The following is a 12,531-nucleotide window of genomic DNA, read 5'->3' as shown; positions in this document are numbered from 1 at the left end:
ACTGTGATATTCAATATTCTAAAACATTGCACACGATTTAAAAACAGAAATAAGCGTAAAAACATGTATGAAAATACATTCATTTGTCCCCAAAAGGTTTTTTGATCTGATTTGATTTGCGTGCTATTTGGGGAGAAAAAAAACCCTAGTCGTTCGTCTGGCGAGTCGTGACGTCACCAACGGTCTGACAGCGGACGTTGCAGTCATGGAGGAAGTGAGAGGTGAGTGAGATTTTCTCCTTCCTAACTGTGTCAAATCATCTGTTTCATCGATGTATGTTTAGTTAGCTAGTGCTGCAAAGGTTTTTTTTTACATTATACGATACCCCAGAAAGCGTTTTAATGTAGTGAGCCTGAACAAACAGCTCGTTGTCAGCGGGCATCCACATCATTATTTCAGCCGGCGTTTTGTTTGTTTAATACGGAGCAGATACAGTTTAACGCAGCGCTGTGGGTGAAATAACATTTAGCGCGGCATTTTGACCACACATAGAATATATACAGCAATACGCGCTCTTACATGTGCATTGTATTAAAACTGGCGAACCGACTGCTTACTGAATGTGTTCCTGTCAGTGAACGTTGCATCGTCAGCTGGCCGGTGTTCAGCCATATAAAGTAATGTATCCCTGGCGGAATCCGTATACTCCGTTTTACCGTTTAATAATGAGCGTATATATTTAGACAGGCCGTGGTTGATTATTTCTCCCTGCCAAAATAAGCCACACATTACTGAACTGCAAAAGCTGCACACTGATTTGTTAGCTGCAGTTAACAAACCAGTGTATTATAATTCAAACTGTGCAGAAGAGAACATGTTGTGTTTTCTGTTTTCTCCTGTCTCTTATTAGTGTCTGGTAACAGTTGGATCATTTAATAGGTAGGCAAACATTGATAGAATCACATTCTCAGACAGAGAAACAAAATTTAGTGCACGTGAAGGAAGGATTACAGAAGAGTGTGGTGTTTTTTAAAGTTGTGAAGGAGAGCCTTGGGATGAACTGGATTAGGACTGATTAATTATTTTCATTATTTCATCATTTTGTTGAGTAATCAATTTATCTTTAAAATAAGTGAAAATAATGGGGAAAATAGTGAAAATGCCCAGTGTAGTTCAACCAGATGTCAAAAAGCATAGATATTCAAATTAAAATCACATATCGACAAAGGAAAGCATCAGATCTATCAAATCTGAGAAGCTGCGACCAGCAAATCTTTTGGCATTTTTGCTTAAAAAAAAACAAAAATTATTATTTGATCATTAAAATAGTTACAAATTATTTGTCCGTTGATCAACTAATCATTGCAGCTCTGATTTGTTCCCTCTTCAGTTTTTCCCCTCACCTGTGCTGTGCAAAATTATGCATGGGGAAAGAATGGGCTGGACAGCGAGGTGGCCAAACTGGTGATTGGTGGAGACCCCCTGGCTGTCATAGAGGATGGCAAACCCTATGCAGAGGTAAGGTACTGGTTCATATCACTAGACTGGTCCTTGAGTAAGACACTTAAGCCCCGGTCCTAAGAAACAGGGGTGTATCATATCTGTAGGAGATTACTGACAAACATGGATATATAAATTGCATGAACATGTTTTTGACTACAATTGCAAGTTGTGGTAGAGTGATGTTTGCAAATAAAGGACTAGACTGATAATAGACACGTTTTGTCAAAGTTGGACCAATAATACCTGAAAAAGGCTGATCAGTAGCTTTCATTTTATTGCAAATAGCAGCACTAGGTCACTTATTGTAGTCTTTAACACTGGAACAGAGTTGGTACAACGATTCTGAAACATTGCTCTAGCGTTCTCTTGACCTCATTACAAAGATTTTCAGGATTTTAAATGTGCTGTTGTTCCTCAGTATCTTGGCAGAGAGGCTTGTTCTCCTCATGCCTTTCATAAGTCTTTCTTTATTTAGCTACAGCAGCTCTGCAGGGTTTGTCATGAAGGTCATTAGTTCATGTTATGGCAGTAGTGACATTTTCACGTACCACAAGCCTCATTAATGTCACATGCCATGGTTGGTTATCATCCCTTTCTTGGCTATCTACAGAGGGTTGTATGGATGCCTGCTGTATATTATGGGACATATTGTTTAGCACATCTGTGACATTTTAGTTTGTGTCCTATTGTTACCATAAATGTTAGGTGAGAAATTATTGTGACCCCTTTTGCCGGTACATTTGTTCAGCTGCACTAACCCACTAATCATTATACATCATTATAGGATTTATTCAAAAAGAAAAACTATATAAATACAATGTACAATGGAGCAAGATTGAACGTACATACTTCAAGTAATCTGTGTTACTGTATTAAAAACGACAGTTCACAGTATCAATAACAGTATGTTTCTGTCAGTGCAATAGTACTGAGAATGTTTCATACTGTAGGTCACAGCCCAGGACTGATCCAGGACACAGCAGGTTAGAGAAACTGGACCCTACAGCAGTGGCCAGTGTTTGTCCACCAACAACTATGTGTCCTTGAAAGACAGTATCCTTCACTTATATTTAAGGTATTAGAGTAACCCTCTTATCCAGAGTGATTTACACTGAGTGAGATGGCTGGGATTTCTCTCTCCTTGCTGAGTATAAATCACTTTGGATTAAGCATTAGTTAAATTGAGTAAATGTATGATACCAGGCCTTTGTCTTAGACAGCCTGGAAACAGCTGGGACTCTCATTAGGAGGATGCTTGTATCCAGAGGAAAAAAATGAGAGGAGCAACAGTCAGTCAACATTTATAAAGTTTTTTTTTTACTCTGGCATTAGTTACACTTTCAATTGTTTTAGTGCTCATTGCTGGAACTTGTAGATGAAGGGGAAAGTGTTTCACTTTCTCACCTATATTTTCATCTTCCAGTCACAAACCCACCTCTGTAACCTTTAGTCTGCCTCTTCCTTCACCCACTAACACCTGCACAAGGATTCTGAAAATGGATGATCTGTCCACCTGAAAGTATTTTGTCTGTTCCAGTTGTGGATGGGTGCCCACCCAAAAGGCGATGCCCAGATTAAAGACAACAGGATCGCACAGACAACACTGGGCCAGTGGATCGCCCACTTCCCTGCCTGCCTGGGCTCCAAGGTTAAGGACACCTTCCAGGGTCAGCTGCCCTTCCTCTTCAAAGTCCTCTCTGTCAATACCGCTCTGTCCATACAGGCCCACCCCAACAGGGTGAGTTCACAAACACCCACCTACTCAGTGTTCAAATTCTGTGATTGGGAAATTGTTTGGCAGAGATTTTTTTAAATACATACAACACTTTACTATTTTCTATGTTTGAACAGATCTGAAAAAGAGCAACTGTAAAAAAATAAATAAATTAAAAAATTAAAAAATAACCTACAGTTAAACATGAATATAGGTTCAGAAAATCAGTATTTAAGTATTAACTTCCTTATTTTTGCAACACACAAACTGTAATGAGTTGATGAGGGAAGTGTGGCAATTTTACACAGCAAAGTCTATTCACAGGTCCTAGGGAGTACTACTGCATATGTGAAAATGGTTGTATAAAGCTTTTGTGGCTCCTGACCCAAGGGTACATTTGTAGCTGCTAGTATAACACACTCAGATCTCCTGTTTTCAGAAGAATGCAGGGAATAAAACCAGTGATATCTCTGGTTCTGCTGCATTGAATTTGAGACTTCTTAAGAAAAACTCTGCATCCTGAGTCTGACAACTTTATATAAATACAATGTTGTATTGTTGGACTACTCTGTAAAGACATGTTGCCTTCATTAAGAGAAGAGGGCTGCATGTTAGGGTGTGTTAAAGCATCCCATCTGTGTAAAGCATATTATTCCTCTTATTCTCTGTCTGTACTTATTCACTGTCATTGTGTGTTTGTATTATTCATCAGTATAGTTGCTGAAAATGAGGAATCCAAAATTTGGCCAGTGGCTGTTTGGTTCATTTCAAAGCTGAAACTCTTTATGTTGTTGTCTTCTGAAATATCTATTTGGAACCAAGGCCACTGAAAACGGTTGAATTTCAGCACTACTGTCCAACTGTTGTGGGTGCTGGACAGAAATCTACATGTATGGTTAGAAATATTGAATTGAACAAGGTTTGAATTGTTTTAGGATGAACAGCCGGCATGCTCATATTTTGAGCATACTGTGTGCCGCAGTATTCAGCACAGTTTGTTTGGTTAGTATAACCATCTGCCTTTCTGTCATTATGGTTTGCTCAGGAGTTAGCCGCTCGTCTCCATGCTCAGTTTCCGGAGCACTATCCAGACAACAACCACAAGCCGGAGATGGCCATTGCTCTCACCCGCTTCCAGGGCCTCTGTGGCTTCAGACCAGTGGAGGAGATCCTGGGATTCCTTAAATGTGAGTCCCAAAGTCCCACAGAGCCATTAGAGGATTTTGGATTGATTTTGGGCAGCCATGGGGGAACAAGGGAAAAAAACAGATGACATAGTGTTTTGGTGTCAAACCCATAATTATACAGTATATTACATAACATGGATGGGATTTGAGGGGCACTCTGGGTAAATGCTTTGGAAAAGATAGATTTATACCTTCTGCATGTGTGTGTGGATCTCTCAGGCGTCCCAGAGTTCCGTGCTCTGGTGGGCAACGAGTCAGCGGAGGAGCTGCGGAGCAGCATGGGAGATGCAGTTCGTACGAGCCAGGCACTGAAGAAATGCTTCACCAGGATGATGAACTGTGAGAAGAAGGTGTTCGTAGACCAGCTCAACATGTTGGTGAAGAGAGTCACTGAAGAGGGTGAGGACACTGAGGAAAAAAGATGATTAGCAGAAAACAAATGTGAGATTCTGGGTTTTAATTAGCTTAGTCAGCGAGCACTTGCACTAACTCAACACTTACACTTCAAATGACTGCATGATGTTTTCTATAATAATACTTAAGCATAAAATTTTCATTCACTGCTATTTCACTCAAGGACTGGGTGTGTAGCATTTTTAGCTTCTGCTTTTCTTTGTTGCAGGCTCTGCTTTTGTTGTACTGCAGAATGCACATGCACCTCCCGTCTTTTGTTTGTCAAAGCCTAGCAAGAGTACTTTTTGTTAAACTGAATTATTTTCAAATACCTTTTTGGAATTTGTGGTAATGAATGCAGGATTTGCTGTGTTTGTTACATACTGACATTTAACCTTAAGCATTGCACAATGTATAGCAATAATCTTTTTATTTAATCATAGACAACAATCTGGTATCTGATGCAAGTGTGTTACTCACCAGTTGGAAATGGAAAACACCCACAAAGTTGTGGTGCTGAAGCACAAGTATACATAGAGAGAATGTTTCTGTTCAAGTTAAATGATTACCCTTTTGTAAGGGTTTTTCCAAAATGGATAGTCTGATATGACATGACTTAAGGATACTGGCAATTTGATTTATAGAGCCCAAAATCACAAAGTGGTCTTAAAGGGCTTTGCAATCTGTACAGATGAAACCCTCACTTCAAATAAGGAAAAACTCAGTCAGGCATTTTTATGTCATTGTAACCACTTTTTTAACCAATTTATTCTGATGTCAGAGTTTTGTTTGTATGAAAATGAGACAGTCTTGGGTGCAGCCTATTGACTGTGTTGTTCACATGACTGTGTTGTTCACAGTGTCCATGGGCCAGAAGTAGAAGTGCTTTGCATCCCTGTCTGGATAAGGCAGATGTCATTATGTCTGGCAGTGTCATTTTTGATGACACCCAGAGGCACCAAAGTCAGACATAACATTTACTGTACAAATAGGGGGGTTTAAAACATGTTTACAAAAAGTACAGGTCAGTTAGTATGTGCTTTTTAACATGTTTTACTAACAATAACACTCGTGGATGTTCGACCTGTGCAGGCGCAGCAGGGAAGGACACATCAAGCAGCAACGGTGACCTGTTGCTCCGTCTCCACTCCCAGTATCCTGGAGACATCGGCTGCTTCTCCATCTACTTCCTCAACTATATGGTCCTGGATCCAGGCCAGGCCATGTTCCTGGGAGCCAATGAGCCTCATGCTTACCTTTATGGAGGTCAGCTGATGCTTTGTCTTTATACTCACAAAATTTAAAACACTAGATCTTATTCAGAATGAATTAGTACAACAATAGAATGTGCCTGAATCACTGCAGTGCTGACACTCCCTGCAGTGCTCATGTATGACAGAGAAGCAGCAGAGGAAGTATTAAAGGATAAGACGGGCTTTAGTCTATGTTTTTCTTGTTGACACCCAATTCCATGAAAAGCCAAAAACAAACAATGTATTAGTGTATCTGTGTCTCACAATACCTTCTGCTGTCCCTACCCTGTCTGTGGCTCACAGTCACAAGACTGTTGGTTCATACTGAAGATGTAAATCTTTAAAGAGACGTCACAAATATGTAGTTTCATTTTTAAATCAGGCTCAGTAATTTCCTAAGACAGCTGGGCTCTGTAGTTTTAAACAAGTGTCAAACAGGCTTAAATAGTGTATTTATTGGGGACTAGTTTAAATTGTGGATTGATACTAGTGAGTATTTACTGCAACAGAACAGTGTGTGTGGGATTGACTCAAAAATAACGAAAGTCACCCACGGTCACCCAGTGTAACAGTGTGACCTGTTAATGTGTAGTTCTTGGGCAACAATGGAGCTCTATGCTACAAAAAGCTAATAATAAATCAGGCTTTGGATACAAAGAGAATACTTGTTAGTGGGATCAATTCACTGTTGGTTTCGATATTTTCAGGAGTTTTTCTAAAAAAAAATACAGAATATCATCAGTGTCATTATCATCAGTTTGTATGTGTCTGTTACCAGAAAATAAAATGTGATTTGATGTACATTTTTGAAAAACAAAAACAGAAAAAACTATTCTTGAGGTTAACTAACCAAGCAGTGATGAAGTCACATCACACATTTCCAAATCATTAAAACAACTTTTTCTTGTGTCAAAACGATCAACTTGAAACATTGGGTTTTGGTGTCAGTCACTAAGAAAAAGAACCCAAAGCACGTTTCTCATGTCAGCATGCTGTATAACAGAGAAATATAGAAGTGTCTTCACTAACAGCTGCCTCAGCAGACCAGAATGCACTGCAGCCATAAGATTATGTTGCTGATGTATTAAGTTCAACTTTATCTTTTGAAAATTGGCAGTCTTTTGGCAGCCTTTTCTATTGCTGCAGTTCAGTGTAAGTTCATACACACTCACACTGTCAAAAGGCATTCTTTGGAAGTTACTAACTGTAAAAGCAGATAAGGCAAGTGGAGGAGAAGAAATAGCTTCTGGAAGCCATTTAACATCACAGCCTGATTTTATCTAACATTGTAAAAGAATCTGAGAATTGATTTTCCATTTGAAGGAGACTCGACTCCACTCTGCTTATTTAAAACTAGATTTCCCTCTCTGTTTGTTCATCCATCCATCCAGACTGTATCGAGTGTATGGCCTGCTCAGACAACACGGTGAGGGCCGGTCTCACGCCCAAATACATTGATGTTAACACGCTGTGTGAAATGCTGAACTACAGCCCTGCCCCCGCCAGCTCCAAAATCTTCCCTCGTGTCCAGGATGCTTCAGACCCCTGTGTGTCCCTGTATGACCCCCCGGTGCCAGACTTCACTGTCATGAGGATACAGGTAGGACACTTGGAGGTTGATAATAGAATGAAAACTGAGTGGTGATACGAAAAGTAATACAGAGACTAGTTGTGTAGTGGATGTTATTATATCTCAAAACAAAATGGCCGCATTTCATATAATTAAAAAAATTGTTTTTTTATAGATATTATATATATATATATATATATATTCATGATATATTATATATATCATGAATTTCCCCTAGGGGATAAATAAAGTATCTATCTATCTATCTATAATGAAAAAATATGTATATTTAGTAATGAACAACATAATTTCTTCATGATGAAGCCTTTCATTTATAAATTTGATTTATCAATTTGAAGAATCACAAATTTAAATTCAGGAAATGGCCAGTGTGTCACAGAAACCATGGCAACTAAGAAAAAATATAGAAAACTGCAGACCTGTTATAACTGTCTGCTTGAAAGAAGAGTAAGAAAATAAAAAACATTTTTTGTCCTAAAAATGTGATGTTTGTAATAAAAAGGAAATAGGGTCATCCACTTTGAGTCTCCATCTATGCTCAAAGAAATAAAGTGTTTATATTACAGACTTTGTTCAGTAAATTGCCTTCATAAGGTTGTCGACCAGGTATCAGTTGTGATAAAATATTTAGGTTGATATCAGGATTTGTGATACTTGTGAATTATGGACTGACAGAGTGCAACCACTGGCCTAAACCTGAATGAATAGTAAACATAAATCAACAAATCTTTTTCACAGCAGAACATTTTGACTTGTCACAGCAGGAAAAGCACAGGTGTTACTTATAACATTAACGATGGCTGTGGTATAAGTGCCCCAGTATCAGGACCCTGGAACCGTAGCAGCTAAATGGAATTCAACCATCATTCATTTTTCATTCACATCTTTTTACACCTTATTTATTTTTTGCTTTTTCTACTGGTTCCTACTGTTCCATGTCTAAATATCCTCTGACAGACATTTTTCACAGCACAGTCTGACTTGTAATTGCAGGGAGAGCCCGAGTAAGCTATCCCGTTAAGCCAGCCTACGCAATTCCCGGAAATTGAATGCAGCAAACATTAATCTTATCCGTTACACCTGAGGATTTCCTGCCATGACATGTCATAACATCAGCCGTGATTTGGACAGCTTCAGAAGTTGTGGAGACCCACCCACAACTGTATAGCCCAGGTGGTTTCAAAACAGACTTGTCAGAGAGTCGAACACAAAAAAATATCCCACATTAACCACAGTAACCTAATAAAAACATTCTCAAATGAAAACATCTTTAAAATATGTTTCTGTCAAAGAATTCAGGTGTGTTCACACAAGTTAACAAGTAGACGCAGACTGATGTAAAATCAGTGTCTTTTTTAAAATTATGATAAAGTAACATATAAAACGTGCTCACCTTGTCCTGTCCCATCCTTCCTCCAGGTCCCAGCCTCAGTCAAGCAGTACACTGTGGCTCCAGTCGACAGCGCTAGCATCCTCCTGGTCATCGAGGGCGACGCCACGGCAACCTCCGCCGCTGCTCTCTCTGATGTCACTCTGAGGCGGGGCACCGTCCTGTTTGTCTCAGCCAACGAGAGCGTCTCCCTGCATATCACCTCTCCATCAGGGATGCACATGTTCCGAGCCTGCTGCCTCCTGTAGTTGTGAGTTTGTGGCTGTGTGTGAAACTTCATACTACCTGTTTGTTTCTTCTCTGGTTTGACTCAGGAAGGTCTAGACTGAGTTATGGATTGAGCCCGATGACTGATGTGCACTTTTTAGTGGGTAGTATGTTAAAGGAGCTTTCAGGCACAGAGTGTTGGTGCCCATCTGTGCCCGCTGCTCCCCCCCTTACCCAAACTCAGTGTGCGGACTGCTGTGTCCACCCTGTTTACCAGCAGCAGTGTTTTTTAGCTTTAAAATCCAGCTGTGATCCATTGCTGCTGGATTTGAACAGATTTTAACCAACTTTTTTTTACCTGTAATGGTGCAAGTGCAACATCCTCCACAGGAAAAGAGGAGGATGTACACATCCCAAATTCTTGTTAGGTGCTGGACAAAGGACACATACTAGGAATAACAGTAAAACAGTTGCCAGTTGATTAAATACACCAAGCTAAAATGAATGCAGTCCAATGCAGTCCTGCAAGAAATTCTTCTTCATGAAGTGTATAATACTGTTTTAGAGATGTGTTGATTCAACTTGATGGTCATTGTGGAGGATGTAGTGGTGCTGTTGTTGTATTACATCGTATAGAGACGTGTTTCTGTCATTTAGCCTTCCTTCATTGATAAATGGCCTGGACAAAATATTAGAAACATCCACAGCACCATGACCTGCAGCCTCCAAAATGATCACACAGCTGATCCAGTTGATCTCTAAAACCACACATTATACCCTTCTCAAAGCTATGCTTAATTGCAGGACTGTTGTATTAGACTGCATAAGTTGTAGTTGTAGGTGTTCCCAATAAACTGGCAACTGAGCGCATGTCTGCAACACCGAACAGCTTCCTTCATATGCACATGAAGTGCACACAGCACTGTTCGGATCGCTTAACCCTCATCAGGTTACTGATGAAGAACCTGATTGTTTATGATGAAGTTCAAGGGATCAAAATGTTGAGTTAAAAAGTTCAGTATCGACCTTGGAAACAGCAGCTGAGAAAACAAACTCACCACAAGACCAATCTAGTTTCTGTTCTGGAGCCTAAAGTGAAGCATGTGAAGTTCATGTCAATAGGGAAAACACTACCTGCTGATGATAGAAATCTCTAGAGCTACTAATAAACCTTGGTGTGGTTGTTTTCTTATTGGGAGCCCTTCGCTGTTCCAGACATTTTTACTCTTTATTCAAAGTACACTTAGATTTCTTATTTTTCAGTCTGGGATAAAGATAACATTCACTTACAGCGACTTAATCAAACAACAGGGTGTGGGGTATATGTTTACACTGGGGCAGTACACAACCTCTCACTGCTTTGTACATCTATGGTACCACCTTGTTGAGGACTGAGCACGACTGTTTTATGGGCCAGAAGTTGTCTTCCCCCAGGGTCACTGGTGCAACCACCTGTTTTATCATCTTAACTTTAGCCTGAACAAGTAAATATCCACCTTTTGGAGAAAAAAAATCAAAAAAGACATTGTTAGTATAGCAACAGTTGAGAGTAGTGTAATTCTGAGATGCTTGTGCATGTTATATTTAGAGTAGTAATACAGGAGAAGGGCTTCTGTCCTGACTTTGACAATGGTACTAGCCACTAGTCACAGTGAAGTTGACCCTGCTGAGTATTACTGCATTTAACTGTTACCAGCGCATGTTTATGGTCTGGAAACTTCTCATCAAAGTAGTAAACAATCATAGAGATTAAAAAACAAAACAGGAGCAAGCAAGAAGGGCCGCTACCGAGATCATATGGCACGATGACATGGGAATCAGGAATGCATATTGATTAAAACTTCTTCTTCTATATGACTAAAAATGCACTAATGCTGCTTGTGGAATACTTATACAATTTGACCCGAGCCCGTTAACACATCCATGTATTGTACATTTGTACGACAAAATGCTGCATAGGATTTTATATTATTATAGGAATAAACATGTCTGTATTTCTGAGTATTTGAAGCCAAAATTTTCAGACTTTGTATGTTTTGCTGTTTGTACTGATCCATCAATATGAGACATTACATACTAAGAGAAAAGATCCCTGAACTAACTGTATTATAAGATTTTACCTGTACATTATGAAATCATGGAGCGAGTGGTTTATCTTGTTTTGTGGTGACCACTTCAACATGTTGGTACAGTATTGTTAACTAGATTATTTCAGTATGGTGCAAACTTCTGCATAATATTCCAGTTCACACCAGGGTCGATCTGAAATCAATCAATCACGAAGTCATGGACTTTCTTGTTGTAATAGTTTTTATAGGCTATCTTCAATCAAATATTTGAGAATGAATGCTCTATCAGCCTGCCAGCCTACCAGTGACTGACTACTGTATGCTCTTTATAGTTTGACCTGAATGAATGACCACAGTGTACTGAGCCAACCCTGCTAAAGCTTTTACCTACTTCATGACCATGTTAGTGATGTGGGTTGTTCCCTGAGCATGTTCGTACTATAGATGCACTAAATCATAGTTGTTTGTTGTTGCTAAAATGGTTGAAAATTGAAGAATATTAAGAGATTAGAAGAGTGTTAATAGTTAAAATCACTACATCGCTTTGATTAAAGAACCATTACCTCAAAATCATCCGTCCATATCTCTGAGACTGTAAAGTCTCCGGTTATTTTTGTCAATCAACAACCTGTTTGCCATCTTTTCAAAATGATTTAATTTAGTCATGTAGTCATGTAGTCTTGTCACTGTTTAAAAAACTGATTTAGAATTTTAACTTTTAATTTAACACATCTTTGTTACTGATGTTATTTTAAATCACCTTTTAGTTTAAATACTGGACTTTGCCCAGAGATTATTTTTGTTTTTAGGGTTTTTCTTTCCACTTTTAACTCATGTCCTTCAAATGCACACAAATCTGAAGGCCACACTGTTTTAGTTTAATTATTTTATTGAACCATTGTGAGGATATTTCTCTAGTGTGGGCATGGTTTAGCATTTATGAATCTGATGATGCTGTAGCATGGGACTGCAGAGAATGTGTATGTAAAAGTGGTTTAATAAAGCCTTGTTCTGTTACTAAATTGTCTGAACTCCATATTTTTTGTACCATGTCTCTACCTTTTCTTTAAACCTTCAAGGGCCTGTTCGAAGTTATGTGGACAATTATCTGTCGATTGACTATCGCAGCTCTACAGTATTTCATGTAATGAAGCCATATAATGAGATATCGATAATGGTAAAACATTCTTATTTATACTGTGATATTGATCTCAGCCATATCTCCCAGACCTACTTTAAATATTCACATGAATATTATCAAGCATTAATAAGCAATGGAGTACA

The 12,531-nt window shown here is 39.0% G+C and overlaps 1 protein-coding gene across 2 annotated transcripts; it reads left to right on the top strand.

Annotated features, from left to right (window-relative positions):
* The first annotated feature begins 172 nt into the window (after positions 1-172).
* On the top strand, positions 173-12,257 carry mpi (mannose phosphate isomerase). 2 transcript variants are annotated; one of them, XM_022756194.1, is made up of 9 exons: positions 189-221; positions 851-879; positions 1,331-1,458; positions 2,981-3,181; positions 4,203-4,344; positions 4,564-4,743; positions 5,830-6,003; positions 7,382-7,590; positions 9,001-12,257. In XM_022756194.1, the coding sequence occupies exons 4-9, from the start codon at positions 2,987-2,989 to the stop codon at positions 9,217-9,219; spliced, it is 1,119 nt and encodes a 372-aa protein (XP_022611915.1). In that variant the 5' UTR covers positions 189-221; positions 851-879; positions 1,331-1,458; positions 2,981-2,986; the 3' UTR covers positions 9,220-12,257. The 2 variants fall into 2 exon arrangements, with proteins under 2 accessions (XP_022611914.1, XP_022611915.1); XM_022756193.1 differs by lacking the exon at positions 851-879 and having other exon boundaries at positions 173-221.
* The last annotated feature ends 274 nt before the right edge of the window (positions 12,258-12,531 follow it).

This window comes from Seriola dumerili, unplaced genomic scaffold, assembly GCF_002260705.1.
Source record: "Seriola dumerili isolate Sdu_G_001 unplaced genomic scaffold, Sdu_1.0 BDQW01000242.1, whole genome shotgun sequence".
NCBI lineage: Eukaryota > Metazoa > Chordata > Actinopteri > Carangiformes > Carangidae > Seriola > Seriola dumerili.
Note: the sequence above shows the minus strand (reverse complement) of the source record. Positions and strands in the feature narration are given on the sequence as shown.